Below are 27,000 nucleotides of genomic sequence, written 5' to 3' on the forward strand. Positions count from 1 at the left end.
ACGGTTCTCGAATTTTTTTAACCCCAAACTACCCTCATCAGTAGAAAAAGAACTCAATAATTACAAAGAACTAGAGAAGAACCAAGTACCAACAAAAATGATGTCACCACAAACAGTATCAGCAATCGCAACATACAGGTTCAAAAAAGGATTTCTGCAAATGCGACTGCATGAGCAGTAATTGAAAACTGCTACAACTCAAGATAACCCTGGTGGTTCTCTGATAAGAGTCCTTAAAATTTCCAGAATGTCATATGTACAATAGGAGCTTTGTAATGTTCCAAAGGACCACAAGGCTGACCTTCCAGTAGATTAAAATTATAATTCCCTCCTCCCCCACCATTATTCTCTAATACAGACTTGCTCATTTTAACATATATGTACCAAGCTTTAAAAAATTGATTAGCAGTTTCCTAGTCGGTCACATTGAATTGTCCAAACCAAAAGCATGGGGGTCCTAATTTTTTATTTTTCAGATGCGTCCATGTGGATTACCAGTGGGCTGCAAATAATATATGAGAAATGGCTTAGAAAAGAAAGCCTAAAGAGGGCGTTATAGCAATTTTCAAACGCATACACGATGGGCATGTGGAAGCGGGAATTAAACACAGGTAGAGTTGGCACTAGGACTAATGGAGGAATAACAGAGGGACACAACTTTCAGGTCAACATGTAGAACAGCCTCAACAATCGGAGCCACCCCCAGTGGAAGGGGGCTTCTTAAGAAAGTCCTCAGGTTCTGACAGTAGATGACCAAGTTAAAAAAGAAATTGCTTTACCCTGTTAGGAAAGTAGTCCTAATGAACACAACACACATGGAAATTCTATCTATAATCTTCTCTGCAGTCAAGAAAACATAGTTTAAGATACACTGAGATGTTCTGAATTCTTAACAAACAGAAGCCATATAGGTTAGTGCCATTGATTCTTTTATTGTGGAATGTGACATGTTTTTTAGAGCCATCGATTGAATAAAAGTATTGATAAAAATGTTTACGGAATTTCAGATTCACTGGGCATCATTCAATAAAGCAGGTAAATCTGTCCGCACATCATTAAGTATTTATTTTAACTAGCTAATCCTCATCTTATTTATTCTATCTCTGTTAAGAAATTAATTCAGCTTATAATGACAAAATTTAAACGTGTCAGGCAGTACATAGATTTTGAACCTTCTTTTAGAAGGGTATGAGCAAAAGGTGTGAAGCACACTCCTATAATGTAGAAAATTCCATGAAACTATCTGTGTTTTCTGATTATGCATCACGATGTCCCTAGACCTCTTACTCATCTCCTACTTTCATGTCAGTACTAAGTGTTATTCTCCTTCGTGGGGCCATTTTTCATGAGTGTAGAATTTCTACACTTCATAAAAATTCCTACCTACAGGACAATAAGAGAAAGCCCAACATAACCGCTCTGACAAATAAATGCTTCTCAAATTTGACCTCAGAAAAATTTTTAAAAATGCTTCATTTCCTGGACCTTTGGGTCATTTTCCACGTTAAAACTGCTACTGTTAAAACCACAGATTCCAAGTATCTACAACACTAGGTCTGAAAGAAGAATTTCTCTACAGTTGATATGGGCCTAGGGGGACAGTCCACTTACAACTTAAGTATTTATTAGCTTAGAGATTAGATATAAAACACCTCTAATAGCACGGCACACTTCATCTGTGCTGCCATCACAAAGAGGGGTGCAACCTGCCCACTGCCATGCAAACTCCAGGCCCAGATGGGGAGCTGCTGTAACCTCAGAAGTTCTCCAGGAGAAATTCGAAACTGGTCCCCTGTGCATGGAGACTGAAGGAAGAGGCCAGACTTGTATGTGGCAGATTTAATAAGCAAGGGAATTTACATACGGGGCTTGTCTTCAGAGACCACAACACGAGCTGATCTCTACACCTGCGTACCAGAATCTTAAGAGTTGGTACAAAGGCCTTCACAGGGCTCAGTCACGTATATAGTCCAGATGGTCTCTATAACACAGTACTCTCTCAAGGATGCTTCCTTGAAGTGGTTTCTAGCAGGGGAACAATGGGAAGAACATACATCTCAAAAACAAGGGAGGGGATGAGGATCCTCCAAATGCCCAGGTCCAGCTTGAGGGTCAACAGGCGGTCATGCGCTCTCGATGACCTCCTTCAACAGGAGCTAAGAGAGGAAGGAATAAGCATGTGGACGAAAAGCTCCCCTATCCCCTGGGAACCCCTAATGGACTTCCTTGTCTCAAGAATGAGAAAATTGGGAACCTTAAAGAAAGGACTCGACTTTAGTTTCCCCACCACGAGCCCACTGCGATTCCGGTACATAAGAGAAAACCGATGTGTGATACTCCCTTATTTTACTTCACTAAGAAACCACACAGCCATGCTTCTTTCATTGAAATTAAATATATATATATATATACATATCTTTGAGCAATGACCAAAGCCTGACTTTGAAGAACAAACTTGGAAGTTCATAACTCCAAAATTTTCAGCCACTATCATTTCACTCATTGATATAGTGGTTTTACCTTTAGCGTATGTAACACAATAGAGACACCATCACACTCTTGCTGAATAAATTATTAAATGAGATAATCTCAGGTGTTTTATAGGAAATAAATTAGTAATCAGCATCTATTCCCAGGACTGCCTTGATTTCACACCGTTTGTTACATGTGATGGAAGATAAAGCATAGCTTCTGAAAATGCTCCCAACATTCATGGTAGAGTTTGGCCCCCACACTTTCTTTTAAACCACATTTAGATTAACAATATTTTCTCTTGTTGGGATCTTGCAAATTACAGATTTCTTGACTGCAAATATAGATTTCTTGACAGCAAAGTTGAATGTCACACTTTTTCTTTTTCTTGTTTTTTCCCCTCAATGCCTATCTGTTGGTCGTGGCTCCTAGGTAACGGGCCTTTGTGTCTTATGTGGAGAACTGACTGCACAGCCATTTGGGGTTACCTCAGTTCTACAGGAATTTAATTATGATTCCTCCTTTTTCCTTTTGATGCCATAGAATATATGGTGCAGACAACAATAAAGGTATAATAAAAATTATATACAGTCCTGGACACTGGTCTAAGGACTTCATGTATAATAAATCGTCTAATTCTCACAATCTGCTAAAGTAGATTCCATCATTATCATCCCCAATACTATTATTATCATCTCTCCATTTAAAGATGAGGGAACTGAAGCAGAGGTGCTAATTAATCTGCTAGTGAGACAGTCACTCTGCTATGTGGTTCAACCAGGACTTGAACCCAGACACACTGGCTCCAGAGTCCATGTGCTTAACCACCATACTATAATACCACAGGGCATACTCCTCACCACACCTGTGAAAAACTGAAAAATAAATGCAAATAAGAGTCTAAAAATTTGCAGGAAGTCCAAGAGACAACTCCCTCTCTCTCCACACTGAAGCCCAGTCTCCAGGCTTTCTCTCCTCTCTCCCTTCCTCCCTGGGGCTGTTGACTTACAGGTTATTTATAAAGAGATAAGCACAGTTGTTTCCCTTAATTCAGAGGGTGATGGAAACTACATTTCTATTTCATATATTAAACTAGTTGCTAGAAGTCACTCTAGAGAAGAAATTATTCACGGCAAAGTTGTCATGCTGGACAAAAGCAAATATCCTTAATATATCCCAAGTGTAAGCAAATAATAGCTAACTAGGAAAGGCCAGTAGAGAGAACTTACAAAAGCAAATGGAAAATAAACCCAAGTATATTGTTTGGATCTCAATAGAAAACAAATAAATATAAATTAAAGCAATGGGATATCCCATTTTGCATGAACTTATCAAAGATTTTTATTTTTTAAAAGATTTTATTTATTTATTTTGAGAGAGAGAGAAAGAGAGAGAGAGCACAAGCAGGGGGTACAGCAGAGGCAGAGGGAGAAGCAGACTCCCTGCTGAGCAGGGACCCTGACACAGGGCCTCGATCCCAGGACCCCGGGATCATGACCTGACCTGAAGGCAGCTGCTTAACCGACTGAGCCACCCAGGCGCCCTATCAAAGTTTTTTAAAATGTGATCATCTTCAGTGCTAAGAAGGATATGAAAACTGTCCTTCCTTGCTGGAGTGCAAATTGGTTCTTCTTTTCTAGGCATCAACCAAGCTATAAATACTATAAACCTTAAAAGAGGTAATTCCCCGGGGCGCCTGGTGGCTCAGTCATTAAGCATCTGCCTTCGGCTCAGGTCATGATCCCAGGGTCCTGGGATCGAGCCCCGCGTCAGGCTCCCTGCTCCGCGGAGAGCCTGCTTCTCCCTCTCCCACTCCCCCTGCTTGTGTTCCCTCTCTGGCTGTGTCTCTCTCTGTCAGATAAATAAAATCTTAAAAAAAAAAGAGGTAATTCCCCTGCATGCTATAGTTTATATTTATACAAAGGAAATTATCAGATAAGTAAAAAAATTAATATACAATGATAATCAGAGGACTAGTTCTAATAGCAAAATCTTAGACACTTAACATGTTCAACAGTAAGGCAATGGTTACCTAAATTAATTTAGGTCCAAACAATACCAAACAATAAAATATATGGAAAATATACTTCTGGAGAGGTTTTAGTGGTATGTTTATAATGTAAAGAGGGAAATAAGCAACATAAAAATTGTAATGAGATGATGTATTAAATGTAAGGTGCCCAGTGCAGTCCCTGGCACGTAATAAGGAACTCAATCTGTAAATGGTATGCACTGAATGATCTAAAGTATATAAAAAACTTGGAAACAAAGCTGAAGGAAATGTGGCAAAAGAATAGCGGCTACCTCGGATAAGAATTAAAGATGTTTTATTCCCGCATCCTTACATTTTCTAATGCCTTCATGTCTTTGCCTATAATATTTCTTTCTGTAGAACGAGATAAAGAATTTAAAACTCACAAACAAAACAAATAAAAGTACTCTAATTCTTCACACTGCTGGAACAGACCTCAAAGAATAGGGACATCCCTGACCCACACATCTTTTTTTTTTTCCTTCTGTCAACAGTGGGTGACTATTTACCCTAGCTACTAAAACCTGCCTGGAGGTTTAGTGAGAGGAAAACCGGGTACAGGCAGCGCCAGGTGGATACAAATTCCCGGAGTTCCAGAAACAGGTTGAATGTATGAGGCTCGTGGAAGAGAAGCAAACAGAAAGCATGCTTTATAACAAAGGTTCCGAATCTGCGTGTCATCGCTTGCGACAAAACTGGAATTATGATAGAAGCAACATTAAAGGTGACGTGGTGTTCCCCACTTCTGAAAGTGTTGATAGATGAACACATAATATTCAGGAAATATTTCTTAATGATTAAGGTACTTATGTATCTATCTAGTTTAATGTTCACTACAACATTTATAGGTGTTTTTCATAGAGATCCTGGCCGGACGTGTTCAGGATCCCTTAGTGAAAATTTCTTAGAGGTACTTGGGAGATCCTTGACTAAAATCACAAGTTCCTTCCGTGTTTAACGTGCTGCAAGTGTTCAAGTGCATTGTTGATTGAGTATTTATTCCTATTCAAATGAGGGCTCCCTGCTCAGTGGGGAGCCTGCTTCTCCCTCTGCCTCCCCTCCTGCTCATGCTCTCTCTCAAATAAATAAATAAAATCTTAAAAAAAATAAAAAAGAATGCCTGCAATCAGTAAACAATTATGTACCAACTATTAGTATCATTACTCTAAAATAAAGAAAATCTACCCCACTTTTAAAGATCTTTAAGTCTGCCAAAAAGTCATAAAACTGAGAAGAAACCGTAGACATTGATATTTAAGTCCCTTTATTGAGCTTCCTTCCCTTTTATTGTAATGATAACCACTGCTAGTTCAGCTTTTAAATGCTTAACACATCCAAAGACTTTAATAGAAATCTCACACATTTAAAAAAAAAAAAGTTTCAGGCGTAAACCTTTTCAACTAGCCCCTATTTCTCCACTGAGCCTCCTAAAACAATATCATAAAATTCTCAACTTCAAAGCATTCAATTCCACTGAACTCACTACACCTTGAATGAGTCAATTACCCCAGTTAGAGTGGGTCAAGTATCTTAAAAGCTTTTACATTTTACTAACACCACCTTTGGAATAGAAGGAACAACTGGGCCTACAAGGCAAAAACAAAAACAAAAAAAAACAAAAAAACTTGAAGGTTTCGGCCATTACTAACTATATCAAAGATTTTTTAAATTTACTAATAATCGGGATAAATCCAAGTAGTGATCGGGATAAATCCAATTAATTAAACATTCAGTTTTTGTGGTTTTAAAATATTTATTAAAATCAAATTATTGGGGCACCTGGGTGGCTCAGTTGGTTAAGCGGCTGCCTTTGGCTCAGGTCATGATCCCAGGGTCCTGGGATCAAGTCTCACATCGGGCTCCCTGCTCAGTGGGGAGCCTGCTTCTGCTTCTCCCTCTCCCTCTGCCTGCCACTACCCCTGCTTGTGCTCTCTGTCAAATAAAAAAAATAAAATAAAATCTTAAAATCAAATTATTTAACTAGTTTTAAAAACCACTGACAAAAGGCAAGGGGCACCTGGGTGGCTCAGTCAGTTGAGGTGTTGATCTCAGGGTTCTGGGTTGAAGCCCTGTGTTTGGCTCCATGAAAAATTGACAAAAATCAATTAAATTGGGACCTGTTTTGCAGCAAATTTTAGAAGTATATGCAGCAAGATGCTCTTTGAATAGCAAGAAATAGAAAAGACATGGTCTATAATGGGGTATCGGTTTTCATTTTTTGAAAGTCACTTTAATGTCTTTATACATGTGTACTTTTCTAGGTAAATGCCTGTACCTCTCCTAACAAAATATATAATAAACATGCATTTCATGGGTTTTTTTCATAATCTTCAAAGAATGATGTATACTGTCTATTAAGAGTTAATGAATTCAAAAGTGAATTAAAAAATTCAGCCTCAGAACTCAAAGGATCAATTAAAGAAACAAAACCAAACAAAACACTAGCTCCAAGGATGGGTGTTAATAAAGTTAAGGGTTGAACTAAAACATATGAAATGTATCTTTAAGAAATGGGGTTATACCTATTTCACTGAAAATATGTGACCATAAACCTAAATAAAAACAGTGAGATCGGGGCGCCTGGGTGGCTCAGTCGTTAAGCATCTGCCTTTGGCTCAGGTCATGATCCCAGGGTCCTGGGATCGAGCCCCACGTCTGGCTCTTGGCTCGGCTGGGAGCCTGCTTCTCCCTCTTCCTCTGCCTCTCCCCTGCTCATGCTCTCTCTCTCTCTGTATCTCTCTGTCTCAGATGAAAAAAAAACAAAAACAAAAAACAAACAGTGAGATCCCCCAGCCCAAAATACATTGTCAACGATACTCCCCTAATCATATTGCAATTAGCTATAAAATTTTTAGAAAGAAAAATACTAAAATATGAAAATCTGGAGGAAACAAATTTTTGTTAAAGATTTTATTTATTTATTTGATAGAGAGAGAGAGACAGCAAGCACAAGTAGGCAGAGTGGCAGGCAGAGGGAGAGGAGAAGCAAACTCCCCACTGAACAGGAAGCCCAACCTGGGACTCGATCCCAGGACCCTGAGATCATGACCTGAGTCGAAGGCAGGCACTTAATGACTGAGCCACCCAGGCACCCCTGGAGGAAATAAAATTATTAGAAAACTATGAGTGTCCATCCAGCAAAATTGCTTGTAATTAGCATGTCTTATTCATCTCAGCAAAGATAAGTGTAAATCTTTTTCACTTGTACATTTGGCGGGGGGGTGGGGGGGGGCAGACAGGCTTTAAAGTTAAATTATAGAAAGTTCACAGTGAGTGACTGATTAAACAGAAGATTTTCCTAAAAATATTTGTCATTCCAATATACTAGGATAAAGAACCTTAAGACTAAAAATTTTGAGTGCTCAGTATAGAAATGAATCACAATAAACATATAAGCTTGAACTTAGATGTCCTACACGACCCAATGCTTTGGAATGGTTTTTGCTCAACAGGCCTAAAAGTACAAATTCATTTTTGACTCTAAAACAATAATTTTTTTTAAGAACTAATCTATTTCTAAAATAAAATGATTGGAAGTTAAATATAATTAGGGATGCTATTTAAATTCTATGAGTATGCCAAAAGTTACACATTTGTACCTGCCTGTTTACACAATCTGAAAAGAGATAAAGTTATGAACTTTAACATTTCAATAAAGCCATGTTATATTTTCAGGGTGCCTGGGTGGCTCAGTCAGTTAAGCGTCTGCCTTCGGCTCAGGTCATGATCTCAGGGTCCTGGGATCAAGCCCCACATCTGGCTCCCTGCTTGGTGGAGAGTCTGCTTCTCCTTCTCCCTCTGCTCGTGCTCTTTCTCACTTGCTCACTCTCTCTCTCAAATAAATAAATAAAACATCTTTTAAAAAAAAAAGCCACGTTCTATTTTCATTCAGGTTTTCTAGTGTTATCAATAGAAATATCTATCTGTGGTATACATAGGTAACTTCTCTACGTAAATGCCTGTGCTCTTTTAACAAAGATAAGTGGAAAGTAAATGGGAGCAGGAAGACTTGAAGGTAGGGACTAGAAGACAGAACAGGTAAAGAGCTAAGGCCAAGTTTGTGGACTGTTGTCTGGTTCCTATTAATAAAGGGCAGCCCAGCTCACCTATGTCCATACATGAAAAATTAAGTGGATCATTGAGATGATGTTTACATAATTCATGTTAGAAAATACTTGGACCCTCCTCTTCCCCTAAGAGGCCTGAGGTGACCTCTGAAAATGCTTGTCCTCGAAACCCCTACAATATCATACAAATCAAGAGGTTCAAATCTGCGTGTTCACTTTAGGAACACACGTGAAACTGCCCAGGCCATCAAGGGTATGCATATCCGAAAAGCCACCAAGTATCTGAAGGATGTCACTTTGCAGAAGCAGTGTGTGCCATTCTGTCGCTACAAAGGTGGAGTTGGTAGGTGTGCCCAGGCCAAACAGTGGGGCTGGACACAGGGCTGGTGGCCCAAGAAAAGTGCTGAATTTTTACTGCACATGCTTAAAAATGCAGAGAGTAATGCTGAACTTAAGGGTTTAGATGTTGATTCTCTGGTCATTGAGCACATCCGGGTGAACAAAGTCCCCAAGATGCAGCATAGAACGTACAGGGCTCATGGCTGGATTAACCCACACATGAGCTCTCCTTGCCACACCTAGATGATCCTTACTGAAAAAGAGCTGGTTGTTCCTAAACCAGAAGAGGAGGTTGCACAGAAGAAAAAGATATCTCAGAAGAGACTGAAGAAACAAAAACTTATGGGCCGGGAGTAAATTCTGCATAGGATAAATGCAAATAAGAATAAAAAGAGAATGTTGGTTATCTATTATTAAACATATTTCAAGTATCCTCAAAAGAAAAAAAAATACTTGTACCTAAAATATCCAGATCACTGAAGCAAAGATGAATTCTTGAATTAACTGAATAGTGCCATACTCCTTCATTTTGCTTTGTTGGCTAAAGACTGACTAGATGGTTATTTTATGCCTTCCTAAGTATTTCTAAAAGTCTCCATCCCTCACCTCCAACCCCACAGCTTTTCCACTGTCTAACTTGAAAGAATCTTCTTTCAAGAAGTATGCAAAGCAACTCTTAGATCTGGAGTGGGTTCAGACACTGGAGTTAAATGACAATGTGATCCTGATACCCTAAGAATTATCATCATCTAACATTAAAAGCAACAAGCAACAAGCCTTCACAAAATTCAACCTTCAATTTAACAAAAGGCCCTATGTAAAAATTTTATCATCATATACTATTTATAACTAATGCAAATATAGGGATGGATAATATGATCATAAAATAATTTCCATTATCCCTGGGAATCCTAAAACACCAAGGACTGCACGAAAATACATCTTTTCTAAAAAGATACATAAAAGTTCAGATCATAGTTACCACACATTTCATTTTCTAACACCATAACATAGATCATATTTTTCTTCTCTGTACATTTTCTCAGCCTTCTCATTCTTAACCTAGTGCTATTAGGCCAATATCCCAGTGCTCTTTAAAATTTATTCAATGACATGCTAAATTCCTCACACTTAGGACTTTTCAATCCTAAAACTAATATGAACTGTGATTCCCCAAAGTGGCAAGAAACATGAGTATTATGTGGACATAGTATTTTCCTAGATAGCTGACCAAATCTGTAGTTGCTGTGGTGGCACTGATTAAATGAGACTCTGGCCTTTCCTGTTTCAGGAGAGCAGACTGCACTATTCTCCAGCCATTTTTCTTATAAACGAATATAGCAGATTTCAAGGATTTTAGGGATCCATTCAGAACAATTGTCACTACATGAGAAACAACAGCTTAATACTCTGCCTGCATTTTAAAAGTTTGACATGCCTTATGATGCTATATTTTGAGTAAAATACTAAGTCAGGCTTATAATGTTCTTAAATACAGAAACTGTACCTCATGTTACTTTCTGAGCCTCACATATAACAATGTACAATTCCTTTTAAATAGTGTTTCTTCTAATTTTTGTCTTAGTAATAACAAATTTGCGGATAAAAAGGCTTTCTTGGGTAGTATTTAATCTTAAAAATTCCTACACTATCCTGTAGACCCTAAAATACAGAACACAAAATGTAAACAATAAAAGCCTTATAACCAATAAATACCTCAGTGGGGGTAGTGGAGAAAGTCAGAAAAATATACAAAGCATTGAAAGGCTGGATACGTGAAGGATGCCAGAGGGGAGCAGGGGAGGGCTTGACGAGGTTCTAGGCAAGCCCTGTGATGACGTCACCTCACAGCCATAATGTTACAGCAGTCAGCACAGGCCTCCTCTTTTCCTATTGGTGAACAGCCTGTCAGCCGACATCAGAAGATAATCATCATTGGCCAGACAATTACAACTGGAGCGACTAACTAGCATCCACCGCTGTTAGCACGAACCTGGCAGGCTGCTGAAAGAGAAGGCAGAGCCCAGCTGCCTTTCTCACTCAGTGAATTTTATGTCACCTTGCCTGACCAGTCACTATGTGATTTCGCTTCCTGGCTAGCAGCACTTATAAATTAAGTCAGCTATTAGTGGCCATAACAGGTCAAGGCGAGACATCTCCTTAAGGGACAAAATGCCTTTCTTTTCAATGTTGTAAAATCACAGACAGGGCTTTTCAGTGTAAAATTGGAAGTCAAAAATGCTACTGAGCTAGAAGCAAGCATTTTTTCTCTACCTCTACCTCATCTAATAAAGTCCTATTTACCGGATAACATTACCGGAGATATTTTTAACTTGCCGTGTAGTTTCAAGATGAGGTCTCAGGAGGATTCTCCAAGGAAATATATTTATGACTTTGCATTCATTTCAACTGTTGCTCTATTATACATGAAACTATTTGCTAGAAAATTAAAAAGGTCTATGTACCTATCCTGTGTTTAGAACAATGAGTATAGGGTTAATCATTTAAGGCAGCAATAAGCCTGATAAACTTGCCACAGTTGAACACTTTAGTGTTTACACAAATACCACTCCAAAATAAGGGGACCATAACGTTTATATGTAATAAGGTAATGAATATGGAATATAGGATATGGCTAATAAACTACTCTTATTTAAGGTTCTCTTAAATAATGCTACGGAGCGCACAGACAGCATACGGACAAAACAACACTCCTGGCCTTTCTCACAATTCTTCAAAGGACCGGGTAGCTCTTTTTTGAGAGAGAAGTTATAATTCTCTACATTAACAAGCTTTGTTTGAGGCCCTAAGACATTCTTAAGGACAAGTGCAAATGACTGCTCAAAAGACAGAGTAGATGCTTCACAATATTGTGTTTGTCGCCCAGAAGCTATTTCAAACCATTTTGTAAAGGTAAAGCTTTGGTTTCCTAAACTTCCCCTGCCCCCAAGAGGGTTTAAGCCTTGGTTAAGGAGCTCCCTACTCCTGTTAAGAAGGGAAAGAAAAAAGAAAATCGTTTTCTTACGCACCTTGGTCGAGACTTTTTGCTGTTGGGATTTTGGTGGGGAAGGCTTAGAAAATTGGACCCCCAGGATACCGGGAGAGATGCACCCCCTCTGGAATAGGGGATAAAAAGGAGAAAGCAAGACAATTAAGGTCGGGGAGACCTGCAAGGAAAGAGAAACAGCCAGTAGAGCTTTTTGACTGCAAAAGGCAAGCTAAAAAAATAGGGTCAACAAAGAAAAAGTCAGGAAGGGAAAAATCCCAGTACGTGCCTATGACATAGCATTCAAACTCAGGGGGAGGCCAAATATGTTAAACTTCAGGTATTAACAGGTAGACCTGGCAATAAAATGGGCACCAATAATCATTTTAACTCACTGGATAAGCATCTTCCCCAGCATCTGCCATGTACAAAGCTCTCTTCAGCGTGCTCCGAATGAGACAAGAACCATGCCCTAAAGAGCTGACGGTCTGGAAGGAAGGAGGCACCGGCAGACATGTAAAAATTCATGCATATAAATAAAAGCTAGGAAAGATGTTGCCAGAAGAACGGTCCCTAAAGAACTAGAAGGAATACAGTGATGAGAGCTCAACAGGAGAAAAGAACTTGGCGCATTTTTGCCATTTTCGGTGCCGGTGAGGGCAAGGCCCTGTCTGGCTCATTGTGTACTTGTTGAGTGAATGCATAAAAGAGGCGGGAAACGGTTACCTGGCCTCAGAGAAAAGGCAACCGGTAAAGAAGAGGCACTATCGATCGCGGCGGTGCAAGGGAGGGTTGGCCGACCGTGAATGGGGGCAGCCAAGGCGAGGGGACGCCGGCTCCAGAAAGGCAGGTTCAATAAAGGTGCACCAAGCTGAAGACAAGGGAGGCTAGAAAACAGCACACAGCGCTCATGGGGGAAGAAGATGGGCTCGAGTGGGGTGGCAAGAGAACCGGACAAACAGCTGCAGAGATCCGGCCGCTCAGGGGGCCCGCCTGGCAGCCCCGAGCGCCCGCGGCCTCGGGCCCCCGCCCCCGCCCCGCCTTCAGCACCACCCTCTAGGCGGGAGGAGGAAGTGCCTCCGGAGAAGGTCCCCAGGCCGCAGGGCCCCGAGAGGGGTCGGCCTCCCCAGGCGCCAAAGGCCTTTCAATGTCTGCACTCCCACGGGATCGGGCCTCGAGGTGTACCACCACCTTCCGGACCCACCCTCGGCGCTCGCCGAACCCAGGAGGGGCCCCAGCCCCGCGCCCCAAGTGCCCGCCGCACTTCCAGGCTTCGGAGCGGATCGCGTCCGCCTGCTGGCTTCCGGCTCCGGCCAGACGCGGCTCTCGGGCCCCCAAACGCCCCGCACCCAGTGCAGTCCCCAGCCCAGCCGCAGCGGGCGTGAGCGCGCCGTGCCCTCCGCCCCCGCCCCCAAGAGGCCGGGCCCAGCCCGCGCGCAGCGCGCAGGGGGCGGGCTCGGCCGGGCTACAGCCGCAGAGGGCCAGCGGGCCTCGGGCGGGCCAGCGGGACGGGAGGAGGCAGGCGCCGCGGCCAAGCCTTCAAGGGCCAGTCACAACTCCTGGGGACCGGAGGAAAGGAAGTTGAACCTCCCTCCACCAGCTCCGGCCCGCGGCACCCCCTCCTACCGTACCAGCCAGCCCCGGCCCCCCGCGCGCCCGCGTCTTTGGTTTCCCATTGATGAGAGGGGGGAGGGAAGGCAGGTCGTGACGGCGCGGGGCACGCGCGCTCGCGCACGCGGCGGCGGGCAGGATCCCTTGGCTCCGGAGAGCCCCTCAGTCCGACCCTCCCATCGAGCACCCAGGAGGCTGCAGGCCACTGCCCAGCTCCGGGGTGCGTTGAGCGTGCACTTTACTGATCGCCAGACCCGGGCTTAAGGAGAGGACCGGCATGTCTGCCACGGCAGCTCGGTCTACAAGAAGAGAGATGGGCACACCCTCCCCTGTTAAATATTGCAAGGTGACACAGGATCGCCTCCCACACAGGGATTTTCAAAAGGACTGGCGGAGGGAACACACTAAACAAGCAAAACTCTTTCCCTATTAGAAGTTTGGGGAAGAGCCCCCAAGGACTCTGCAGACCGAGGGATTTTTGATCTCTGTCTCAACTCCAATCAACGGCTTCCTACTGAATTAGAACTGAGTGTGTCCAAAAGGCGTTTCCGTAAAACAGAAACTTAATAATGGCGTGGCTCCACTTGCTCGGGTTCATTCATTTTTATTACTGTTTTCATTGTCCCCTCCCCCTCCGCCCCCGCCTCTTAATGAAACCGGAAAGGGATCCGCGTGGGGAAAGGGGTCCAGGAAAGGAGAAATCCGGCCGGGGAGCAGCCGAGAGTAGGGCAATGAAGTAGGAGGGCTGCAAGGAGAAAGGAAGGACACGGGGGATGGAGAGAGGGCGAGGACCAGAGAGCGCAGGCGGGAGAGGGTTAAATGGAGCAGAAGCCTGGGTCCTTCCTCCACTGCCTTTCACACTCAGCTTGCGGGAGGCCAAGCTAGAAAACCCAAATCTAGATGAAAATCAGAAGGTAGCACAGGTAGGGAATCTGGACTGTAGCATCTCTCCCGCCTTCCGTGTCGCGCAGACATCTACTCTATATACTCATGTATGTTCTATGTTATATAATCTATGTTAAAGATGTATGTGTAGCCACGGTTCACACAGGGGCACTCACAGACCCACGCGCTTCATGCAGCCCCAGTGGTTCCTGCACCCGGGAGACCCGGGAACTCAGCGACCAGCTTCTCTGCTGCCTGCGATTCATCGCTCCATTCACGCCCCAGACAGAAAACACCGACATTAAGGCACAGCGGGAAGACGCGCAGGGCTCCCGGGAAGAGTATCACGCGAAACCATCACCTACCAGTTTTCCTGCATCCACTGGATGGCTTCATTCTCGTTGAACTGCTTTTCGAATTCATATTCTTGTAAAGTCAACACTGACATGTTCATTGGGGCTGATCTTCGGAGTCGCTATGTGTTCTCTACACAAAATAAAATAATCTGTAAAGCGCTTGATTTCGAATGCTCTCCTGTTTTCCCCACCCACCCCCCTAGGTCTTCCCCCGGCGGCTGGATCTCCGCGGGCCGGCCTCTCCCAGCCTCTCTCAGCTACATCCAGGGTTGAGCATTGCCTGTGCCACGGCTCCCAGGTCCTCGCTTCGGCGCTCTCCTCCTCCCGGCGTCCGCATCCACCGGCGGAGGAAATGAATGCCTTGCGGTCTTAGTGCCCGCACGTCTGTCCATCACCCTTTTTACTTGTCTACAGGGAAATCTCCTCCCCCTCGTGCGATCAGAAAATTAACCCTTTGCGAGAGAGAGAAAGCGAGACCTCTCGCCCTGAAGGGCAGTTTTGCTGACGCGAAGGTGACTAGGGGAGTGGAGGAAGGGTGACGAGAAGGAGGAAGCGGCCTCGAGGTCATTCACAATCCCCAATCCCAACCTCGTGGGCAGCCTAGCCTTGCCTCTGAACGTAGTTTCGGCTTGCCAGGCGCAGCCGTCAGGCGCGCGGACCTGCAAGCTTGGCTAGTAGGCGTTTAAGAAACAGTGAAACCTGCCCGCTCTTTCGCCAGGAGAACTCCAGGCAAATTTGTGCTGCGATCACACGTAAGAGGAACGCGCTTTCCACCTTCTTGCCCCCGCCATACTCTCGGGATCCCCCACCCCAGAGCTATGGCTTTGACTACCGCAAACCTGGGGCCCGGCAGCCCCCAGATCTCCTCGATCACTCGCGGGCTGGGGATGCTGGGGTGAGGAGATGGAAGGTGGAGAGCGACCAGTAGCCGGAAGAGGGAGAGACGCTGCTAGGTGGAGGGTTTGGGTACGGCAAGAGGTAGACTTAACGAACTGAGACAAAGCGGGGGGGGGGGGGGGGAAGGAAGTTAGCAGATAGGAGAACTGGACCAGCTGGTCCAATGCAAAAACTTTATTTATATGTAAATTTTCGTTTTATATATTTCACGGGAAGGTGGAACAGAATCGTGTTGAGGAGAAGGCTAAATGCAATGTTGACCCCTACTGAAACCCCAGTCTCATAGCAGTGTCCTAAACTCAGCTTCTGTTTACACCCCTCCTTATTCTCAGGAGGAAAAGGATTTTCTACTCCGGCCGTCCGTCCCTCCACTCATTACCCACAGGTTCGGAAAAAATGAGGTATAGGAGACATGGAGTTACCTAATAATTAATTTATGGATGTAATTGCAAGCCCCATATAATAAGGAACCTCTGCTTTAAAAATTAGGTGGACATTAGGACCAAGAAGAAAATTCCCTTCCTTACTCCGGTGCTCATTTCCCCACCTCACCTGTAGTCCAAGTAGAGGGTATTTTCATTCAAAGTTAGGTTGCCTGGAAACTATGAAAAGTGGGAACTGGGAGAAATATCTCTGTAAAGGAGGAAGATATAACAAGAAATTAAAGAAAGGGTTTTTTAAATCCAATACAATATTACTTAAAAGGCTAGATTGGTTGATGATTAACAATAACTTGTAAGGTGATCCTCCCAAAAAGATTTCAGGTATAGACTTTCCTTGTCTCTCCATTTCAGGGTTGTCATTCTAGATAATTCTGCAGTACAAGTCAGAATGAATTTAAAAATAAAGGCGAGGTGATATTGACCTAGAAGATGGGTGTGGTCTGATGAGAGAAAGATTTTCTACAGTACCTAGGCCTGTGAGCAATCAATAAATATTTGTAAGATGAATGAGTGATTGATTAAATAAATGAAAGAAGGGAGGGAAGTGAGAAAGGAATCAAATTCCAGCAGACGTTTTACTGTATATTGCAAGGATAAGTCTTTAGTCTTAAAAAGATTTGATTTTCAAATTCAGTGCCCTTACGAGTCATCACACCAATTTCCAACCAATATGAAACATTCTCATTTACTCTGTTTCTCACTCAAATAATGGTTGTTATTGCCTGTTTATTTTTCAAAGATGGATATGAGGTTATGTTAAAATATCTGATTTGTTCTTAACACTGTCTAAAGAAAAATTACTCTGACATGGGAGATATGTCCCTATTTTTGATCTTTAAAATGGACAACTACAAAAAATGATAAATGCTTGGTAGTACTAAGTGCTTCCAAGGGTAGTCAGGCACTGCCAGTGGCAGTAAAAACCGGTGACCATCCCAAAAGCAATTTGGCCACCTATTTGGTCATTTTAAACCCATTTACCCTCTAACCATTTATTCACCAGATATGAGCTCTTGAGACTCAGTGGAGAAGAAATGAGATAGGGCTCTTGCTCTTTTGGAGCTCACATTTCAGAGGGCAAGACAAAATAATTTCGTACAGAGTGAAGCGCTAGAATGAAAATTAATCAGGGGCACCTGGGTGGCTCAGTCGTTAGGCATCGGCCTTTGGCTTAGGTCATGATCTCAGGGTCCTGGGATCGAGCCCCGCATCGGGCTCCCTGCTCCACGGGAAGCCTACTTCTCCCTCTCCCACTCCCCCTGCTTATGTTCTCTCTCGTGCTGTGTCTCTCTGTCAAATAAATAAATAAATAAAATCTTACAAAAAAAAAAAAGCCTCAGACTCTTGGTTTCAGCTCAGGTAGTGAGTGATCTTAGGATCATGAGATCCAGCCCCCAAACAGACTCTAGGCTTAGCAGAGTCTGCCTAAGACTGTCTCTTCCGGGGGCTCCTGAGTGGCTCAGTCAGTCATGATCTCAGGGTCCAGGGATTGAGCCCCACATCGGCTACCTGCTCAGCAGGGAGTCTGCTTCTCCCTCTGACCCACGCTCATCTCGTGCTCTGTCTCAAATAAACAAATAAAATCTTAAAAAAAAAAAGACTGTCTCTCCCCTGCCCCTCCCTCCCGGCCTGCTAACGGCCCCCCCCGCCCCCCATGCCTGTACACATACACACTCTCTCTCTCTCTCAAAAATGAATAAATCTTAAAAAAAAAAAAGAAGGAAAAAAAGAAAATCAGTATGACGGTAAGGGATAGAAGTGCTCATTTAAGCCCTTTTAGGCCTCACAGAGAAGATGGTTTTGATTTGAAACCAGAGTGGCAAAGAGGCAGCCACATCTTGCAGAAAGTTACAAGAAGCAAGAGCAAGTACAAAAATTGTGGGGTAAGAAAGGAGTTTGCAGGAGTCAGGGCAAAAGGTTGGTGTGTCCCCAGGTTATAAATAAAGAGTAACTGACAGGTTAAAGAGACAAGCAGGCCAGGTCTTGGCAACTTGGTAATAAAGATATTTGGATTTGATTCTACCTGCAGCAGGGTATTAAAGGGTCTTTAGCTGGGAATATCGCATGATAATTCCTAGTAATTCTACAACTAGGAACTTATTCTGAAGATATACTTGCAAAAACATTCTAGATGTAAAAAAACAAAACAAAACAAAAACATTCTAGATGTATGTACAAGATATGGTTCAGCAGTTTATAATAACAAAACACTGGAAATAATGGGGGGCTGGTTAACTAAATGATGACACATCTTTATAACGGTATATTATAAAGCTTTGCTAAAAGAAATGGTTCTGTAGGTTGTAATATTGAAGGATTCCAGATATATCTTTAAGGAAAATAAAAAAGGAAGGCACAGCACATTGTGTATAGTGTTACATTAAGAAAAACATTTACAATTGCACATAATTTTTTTTTCTGGAAAGACAAACAAGAATTCGTTGGTGATGTATGTTTGGAGAAAGACCTGGGAGCAAACTAAGGAGAGCTCCTACTTCTTATTTATACTGTTTGTTTTTCTGAAGTATTTGATTTTTCTTATGATGTATTTGTATTTCATTAAAAAAAAGTCAACAGGAATTAACAGAGTAGTGAGATAATGGGTCAGTTTTCTATTTTTAATTTTCTCTATTGAAAGATTTCATATGTAGCATAATATTAGAAATAAAACATTCTAAATGGTGACTTTTCTAGACTTATTTTAGGGGCTATAGAAGGTTGGGAAAGATGGAGGGGAAGGTTGGGAGGGTGCCCAGCAACACCACTAGGAATCTTTATGAAAAGATTTATTGTGTGTGTTTCTGACCCATAACCAGATAGGTAATTACTATTGAATATAAATAACTGAGGCTCAAAAAGTAACAGTTAATTGATATTTAGTAGTAAAATTTTAAAAAGTTAGGCCAGAGAGTAAGCAGTATTCGAAAGACATAAATTTACTATAAAGATGACTCAATTACTAAGCAAAAGATTTGGATTTTAGTACTAACTTTATTCCAGACCTAGCTATCTGATCTTGGGGAAAGTAGATCCATCCTTTAATTTCCTTTTCTATGTATAAAATAACAGTACTGAGCTGGATGATCTTGATACCAGCTCAACTTTCTCTGGCACAGAAATATGTTAAAATACACACATTGTTTCTGGGCCTTTCTAATAGTACTTACCTGCTTTTCTAGAACTCTATTCCATAGGTGGAATTTAACCAAGCTGAATCATTTGAGATCCTCTGAACATCTTAAGTTTTGGCTCTTTTTCTCCCATAATTCCCTCTACTCGAGATACCATTCCATGACAAACTCCCCATTTCTACCTGTCGAATTCAGTCCACTCTTTGGATATTCACAAGCTACTACCTACTTGAGGCTTTTCCTGTTCACAGAGATGATCTCTCACTCTTGCTTCTGATGCTCTTGAAGCTCTAGTTAGCATAGCTCTTAAGGCCCTGCCTGAGCCATCCACTTCCATGTAGGAGATTATAAATTTCCTTAAGGGCAGGGATGATGATTTTTTTTTTTTATTGTATTCATTTGCTAGAACTGCTGTAACAAATGACCACAAACTGCCACGTTGCCCCAGAGTTGCATAGCTCTGTTTATTGGAGATATTTTCAAAAAGTGGACAGCATATTGTTTTGTAAAAGAGAAATGCTTTTTTGTGTTCTTAATATTGCATATTAAAAACTCATCCATAAACTGATAACTGCCATAGAGAAGAAAAATCAATATTTGGTTCCTGAACATCTTCACTTTAGACTTCTTTGAAAATTCTAAATCCTAGGAAGAATTATTTTTTTCTCATAGACATAATTTATTGATAAACCAAAGAGGCCAAGGAACCTTTAGCCAACCCCTAACCCTTTCCTGAGCAAAAACTGACAGAATAGAGATGGCTCTCCACCTCCTCACGAGGTTTTTGGTTGGAACAGGGACGTTGAGGCCCAGGGCTTCCTTAAAGACTCTGGCAGGACTGAGCCCTCTCCCACACAGTGGAAGGAACAAGCTGAGCCAGGCACCCACCTTCTGATCCTGCTACCCACTGCCCTCCAGTGATGCTTTGGGATGCCCAGGGTAGTATCCCCACTCTCCTTATCAGAATTCTGAGTATCTCCTTCTCTTGACCCTGAATTTTGGGGTGGGTCTGTGATACCTCAGACCCTTTCCCAAATAGACCTGTCTTAAAAGATCTTATTATACTGACAAATGTTCCTTATTGATCTTGGGGGGAATTGAAGTAAATATAAAAGACATTGACTATTTTATGTAAATAAGAGAAGTGCAAATAATTAGGTAAAAATAAAGTCACACTCCAAAATTGATACCTACAAAAGTTTAAGTATATGAGCAGTGAGCACAGCAGTTCAAGAGGAAGAAATTTGACTTAAGAAAATAATAAGACTGGACTTTCACAAGTCCAGTTTTACCCTGGGGTTTTCACAACACTGTGAGCACGTGCCTGCCTCCTTCAAGACTTCCTGTCTGGAACCATCTGAGTCTATAAGCCAAGACTCTTCACTTTGGTAGTGAATAGCAGAGGGCAAGGAAGGTCCAGGGAATGAGTTTGTCTTGGGGCCGTTGGGGACTCAGGGCCTCTCTGGGAAAGATCAATGGGCTGATGGGCTTCTACCTGTCTTCTGCTTTCTTTATTTCAGATGTATTCTGCTACACTTCCCCTATATACAGTCAATACACAGAATTATTCTGTAGTACAAAAATTTGTTTGAGATATAAATCAAAACCCCGAAGAATGCTATTTGATAATGAAAGCAGATTTTTCATCATTGCTATTAAGACCATAGAGCTCCTGGGGGGATATTGGACAACCTGTGTGTGAAAGGAAACCTCAAGAGCTCACCTCTACATTCTCATTCTGATCTTCCTCTCTCTATATATGAATAGATGTATTAACGACCTGGCTGTTAGGAATTTGCATTTACTCCTCATTATCTGTGTTAATAGAAAAAGAGAAGATTCATGGAAAGTATCTAACAATGAATAAACTTCTTTGAATTAGCAAGAAATACCCAAACCCTCTCCTGCTCTCTCTTTATGGGTCCCAGTTCAGACTCTACAGGAGGCCTCAAGAAAGGCAAGGGTCTCAGTGGGTCTCTTCCCTACCATGATCCAACCTTCACCTGTTGGAGTCATTGTGGCAGGGCAGAAGACAGTGACTGGGCCTTTGGAAGAGCATGGAGGTCATTCTATCATGGAAGCTTTAGGAGGGCCTTTTACCGCCTTTGTGACTTGGGCTAAGACTTACTAACGGTGAATACCAATTAAACTCCTAAGGACTTATCTTTTCGGCCTGTTCCAGGCCAGATAACCTAAAGGGGGAGAAAAAAAATCTTCAAATATTTTTCTTATGAGGAATCTCTGAAGAATATTTCCATCTGGTTTCAGTCCTAAGAATAATTGTGTCATCTCAAGTAATTGATCTGTTAGGAAGATTCCTGTGCATTTTGTCTTCATTGTTAGAACTCTTGGAGGCAAATCTGGGACTTGCCCTTGTACCAAGGATTTAGTTTAATATAATACACATTTTTTATCTCATTCCTTTCTCCTTATAATTTGACCCTTACATTTTCTTTTATTTGTTTTTATAATCTTGAGGTATTTTATGCATCCTTCTGCTGTATTATGTATCTAGCAGAGTAGGAAAGAAATGGGAGGATGTAAGAAAGGACAGGAGGGAGAAAGAGAGGGAGAGAGGGAGAGAGGGAGGGAGGTTGAGAGGAAGAGAGACCTACCAGCCTCGAATAAAGGCAGACAAGACCTAAGAGGAGATGTCATTTCAACTGTTTGTTAGAGAAAGGAGAACTTGAAAGGGGAAAAGTGTGGCATATAGTGGAAAGAGTACTAGACTGTTGTCCGAAGGCCTGAGTTCTTTCCTAGCCTGGCCATTAATTTACTGGGTAATACTGGCAAAGCACTTCCCCTTTATGGCCCTTGGTTTCTTCCTCTGTGAAATGAAGATAGTGGGCAATGTGATCCGTAAGGTCCCTAATGTTTTCATGGTCTTAGCAGGCAAAGGAGGCAGGGGGCGATGACTTGGCAAACTGCCCAGCCTGCAGACAGCTATGCTACTCCTGGCCTGACCATCTACGGTTCATGTGCTCTGAGCACAGCAGGCACCCACAGGGGCAGATTCCTTTCAACCAATTCAACTTCGACCTAGAGTCTTTCTTAATTAGACTATGTGGAAAACTCTTATACTTACTCAACGATCTTGAGACAAATCTTTGAAAGAGATTGGAGGGTGTTTTTTGGAAATTAAGAAGAGCTTGAAAAAAAAAAATGCCATCCAGAAAATAATAGAGTTTCCAAATTGCCAGATGAGTAAAACAGTTCCCAAAACATGGGTTTTCCAAGATCACACTGATTTATTCATGTCTGACTCTGTTCGAAGTCTCATACTTGAGGCTTTTAAAACTGTGAATAATTTTTTTTAAATTAACACTATATAATACCAGTTGTAAAGTCTAATGACTTATAGGGTGTCATGAATTTGAGTGTACTTTCTAATCATTTTGAGTTTTCAAAATTGACTTTTCAATCAGGATGTAGAGGAAGAAAAAAATGGGATTATTGGAGATAAGATAATAGGGGATTGGACATAAGCAACAAATGCAACATTGGCTTGAAAAGAGATTTGAAAGTAAGCAACACAGAAAGAAAAACTTTCCAAAGCTAGAGAAAGATCTGGGGAGATAAGGAAATGAGTGACATAAAGGACAAAGCTTGCAGTATCAGTAGGAAAATTTTCAGAAAAACAGAGCCTATACTCTTATTTTTTTCTATAGGGACATGGACATTTCCTGTTTTTGTCTCTCCCCTTCTGGTAACTGCATCCCACTGCTATTTGGGGAACTTTGGGAAGCTCCTTAATTCCACATGGACCCGGTCAGTCATGGGGCAAGCTTCCCTCTCTCCCTCTTCTCCTCAACCACAGGGATAAAGTGAGCATTTGACTCCTCAAATAAATAAAGTAATACCCTCAAATGCTCCTAAGATACTCTCTACAGGGCACCTGAATATGAAGTTATTGTCACAAACCCATAAGTGGATCAAGAGATCCTCTCACTACCAATATTGGATCAAGTGAAAGAGAAACTAGCAGAATCTGGGGAGTAACAGCTAGAACTTGCCTAAGCCTGAGCTGCTGAAAAGGGAAATGGCCCCAGTTTCCCAAGGGAGAACTTTGGTTTGCCTTTCTCTCTGTCCATTAATCTGACATCTCCTTATTTTAAACATCACCATTTCCTAGATCTTTCCCTCAAAGATCTGCCATGTTGAAAGATATGAAAAATATAGATTAATCACAAATAGAGGAATTAGTTGTGAAAATGATTGATATTGTGAAATGACAAATCAGATTACACAAATTTCCCCTGCACTATTATTTCTATCTTAAAATATGTAGTCCGGGAAATAAATCTGTAACCACATTTCTTTTTTTTTTTTTTAATTTTTTAAAAGATTTTATTTATTTATTTGAGAGAAAGAGAATGAGAGACAGAGAGCATGAGATGGAGGAGGGTCAGAAGGAGAAGCAGACTCCCTGCTGAGCAGGGAGCCCAATGAGGGACTTGATCCCGGGACTCTAGGATCATGACCTGAGCTGACAGCAGTTGCTTAACCAACTGAGCCACCCAGGTGCCTCTGTGACCTCATTTCTTAATTTTCCACCTCCATCTATAGCTCCTGGGCTTAAGAACCTCATGGTTCTCCTTTGGACAACTACCCATCTTTTTGTGCTATTAGAACTGGTCTTAAAAAGGAGGAGGTCTAGGGGCATCTGGGTGGCTCAGTTGGTTAAACAACTGCCTTTGGCTAAGGTCATGATCCTGGAGTCCCGGGATCGAGTCCCGCAGTCCCAGGATCGAGTCCCACATCAGGCTCCCTGCTCAGTGGGGAGTCTGCTTCTCCCTCTGATCCTCCCCCCTTCGTGCTCGCCCTCTCTCTCTCAAATAAATAAATGAAATCTTTTTTTTTTTAAAGGAGGAGGTCTTAAAAAGGAGATGGCTCTTTGTTTTCCCACTTAGCACTGCCATTCATTCATACATTTGTTCATTCATATATCCACTCATTCATTCATTTTTAACAGACCCTGAGTGAAGTCCTGAAGATACTCTCATAACCCCAGACCCCAGTGGGAGAGATGACAGTTAATCCAACTGTTATAACATAGTGAAGTAAGGACTCTGAGGAGTATATTATGGAGGTTACTTGAAGACAGGGTAGGGGTATTTAAAACAGACTGTGAGCTTTGGGGAAGGCTCTTGGAGGAGATAACAGTAGTTGAGATTTGAAGGACCAGCAGGACCTCTAGCTCAGAAATCCCTTGACAGGGAGGTATGTGGTGCTATGGAAAGGGCATGATCTTTGGCTTTAGGCTTTATCCTGGTGGGCACCACTTTCTGATAGTGTCTCTTCAGACAAATACAAAAACAATAGCTTACTATTTCTCAGACTTGAATTTAGTGCTTTGCAAGCATGGTCTTTTTTAATCTTCATAACAACCCTGTGGTCTAGGTTTTGTTAGAATATTCCCAATTTACAGGCACCTGGGTGGCTCAGTCGGGTTAAGCGTCTGCCTTTGGCTCAGGTCATGATCCCGGGGTCCTGGGATCGAGTCCCACGTTGGGCTCCTGCTCAGTGGGGAGTCTGCTTCTCCTTCTCTACCCCTACCCCCTGCTTGTGCTCTCTCACACTCTCTCTCTCAAATAAATAAATAAAATCTTAAAAAAAAAAAAAGAATATTTCCAATTCACATGTAAGGAGGAGCAAGAGGGTAAGACATCTTCTCATGTTTCCTTAGTTAGGGGAGAATTTGGGATGAGGAACACAGGTAGTCTTGTTAAGAAACAATGCTCTTACGCAACACACAATTCTATCTCTTTTACCTCTGTTTCCTTCTCTGAAAATGAGGATTAAATACAGTAAAAGGCTTGAATAGATAAATTATATAATGTGACTAACACAGCAGACATTAGCAGGCATGATGTTGATGGTATGACCTTTATCTCAATCTCATGTAGAAAAATAGACATGTGAAAGATGATCCAAGCCAGCCACCTCCGTTCTATAAGTGAGGAAATGTCGAAGCCTGGAGAGGTCAAGTGGCTTTTGCAAAAGCATTTATTCTCAGAGCCTGTTCATTCAGAAGTACTGAAAACCTCATACTGGAAATCATTGGTGCTGACAACTCAGCAAAGTCCCTACCAAGAGAACAGTCTCACTGAGCTTCAGCCATGGTCCAGGAGAGCAACTGTCAGCCTGTCAACTTTCATGACCTCAGCGGCCATTCAGCGTAGTTAGATCCATAAGCTCTACAAACATCACATTCTTAAAAAAAAAAGAAAAACAAAAAGCCCACAGTTTTATTGTAAGGCAATATAATATTATGAAGAAAAGGTAAAAAAGAAAAAAGTGGTGGAGGGTACCTCTCATAAGGTCTCTGCTAACACACTGTTTGCATTCCCACTTCCTAGCTGGGTGATCTGGGCAAGTTATTTATCCCTGTGTGCTTCAATGTTCTCAGCTACAAAAAAAGAATAACAGTGCCTATCTTATATGATTGTTATGAGGATTAAAGGAGCTAATAGGGAGCACCTGGGTGGCTCAGTCGGTTGAGCGTCCGACTCTTGGTTTCAGCTCAGGTCACGATCTCAGGGTCGTGGGATAATGCCCCAAGTCGGGCTCTGAGTTCCGCGCTGAGTCTGCTGGAGATCTCTTTCCCCCTCCTTCCTCCCACCCCTCCCACTCCCTGTCCCTCTGCTCTTCCCCCTGCTCACATAAGTGCGCACTCTCTCTCTCTCTCAAATAAATAAATAAATAAAATCTTAAAAAAAAAATAAATGAGCTAATATTTACAAAAAGTGTTTAGGGACCAAGAACATAATAAGCATAATATACATGTTTGCTAAATAAAGAAAAATAAAATGCACTAACTCTCTGATGTAGAATAGGGGACATCTGAGCTGAGACTTGAAGAAATTCATTTTGCAGAAAAGCTGGAAAGACATTCCAATTTATAATCGGGAAAAAAAGCACTTGCAAAGATCCAGAGACGTAATGATGCTGAGTGTGATGATGACAATGATAACTATAATGATGATGATGATGAACAACCTCTACTGAAGATAGACAATGTACCAGACCCTTTACTGTATCTTATTTAACCTTGTCAATATCTCTGCAATACAGATTTTACTATCTCATAATCTATCTCATAATATACTTAAGGGAGCTAAGGGTCAGATAAAATTGTGAGAGGCAGAAGCAGGCACACAATTTCAAGTCTGACTCAAGTTTTTGCCCATGGTTGGGAAATTTCAGTTTCCCTTAAGTCTTAGAAGTAGGAGGCAGAGTGGTAGGAGGTAAACTAGAAAGTTGTCCGGAATTCAGATATTAAAAGATCTTGTGTGTCCTTTTGATTTTAAGCAGTTTGGACCTCAATCTTTATATAATGAGGAGTTACTGAGGAATTTGTTCACCAAGGGGCAAGGTAAGTTTTGCATTTTTGAACAATTACAGAATCAGGAACACATTGTGAAGGATGGATTTTTCAAACAATAGGCCACTTTGGCCAAGCAATTGCACTGTTATTGATTATACCCAAGAGATGTGAAAAGAGGTATTTAAACAAAAATTTGTACATAAATGTTCACTGCAGCATTATTCATAAGAACCCAAAGGTTGAAACAACCCAATGTCTCTCAACTGATGAATGGATAGACAAAATATGGTACATCCATAAAGTAGAATATTATTTTGTTAGAAAAAGGAATGAAGTACTAATATATGCTACATCATAGATGAATCTTGAAAACAGTATGCTAAGTGTAAGAAGCTAGTCACAAAAGATCTCATATTATGTGATTCTATCTCTATAAATTGTCCAGAATAGGCAA

The 27,000-nt window shown here is 41.9% G+C and overlaps 1 protein-coding gene and 1 pseudogene across 5 annotated transcripts in view; one reads left to right on the forward strand and one right to left on the reverse strand.

Annotated features, from left to right (window-relative positions):
- ELOVL6 (ELOVL fatty acid elongase 6) overlaps positions 1-15,709 on the reverse strand; it is a 131,182-nt gene extending 115,473 nt beyond the window's left edge. Inside the window, exons 1-3 of one of the 5 annotated variants that reach the window (XM_064584953.1) lie at positions 12,623-12,878; positions 12,292-12,384; positions 11,940-12,026 (exon numbers count right to left, since the gene is read on the reverse strand). In XM_064584953.1, coding sequence (XP_064441023.1) covers positions 11,940-12,026; positions 12,292-12,314 — 110 coding nt within the window. In that variant the 5' untranslated portion in view covers positions 12,315-12,384; positions 12,623-12,878. Of the gene's footprint in view, positions 1-11,939; positions 12,078-12,291; positions 12,385-12,622; positions 12,879-14,757; positions 14,879-15,028; positions 15,270-15,587 lie in introns of those variants that run through there. The other 4 variants (XM_064584956.1, XM_064584957.1, XM_064584955.1 and 1 more) reach the window with 4 other exon arrangements.
- LOC123848319 (large ribosomal subunit protein uL22-like) lies at positions 8,773-9,267 on the forward strand (annotated as a pseudogene).
- Positions 15,710-27,000: the final 11,291 nt, after the last annotated feature.

The sequence above is a fragment of the Mirounga angustirostris genome, unplaced genomic scaffold (genome assembly GCF_029215605.1).
Source record: "Mirounga angustirostris isolate CCGP_5_RB_7025 unplaced genomic scaffold, mMirAng1.0.hap1 SCAF_2, whole genome shotgun sequence".
Classification (NCBI taxonomy): Eukaryota; Metazoa; Chordata; class Mammalia; order Carnivora; family Phocidae; genus Mirounga; species Mirounga angustirostris.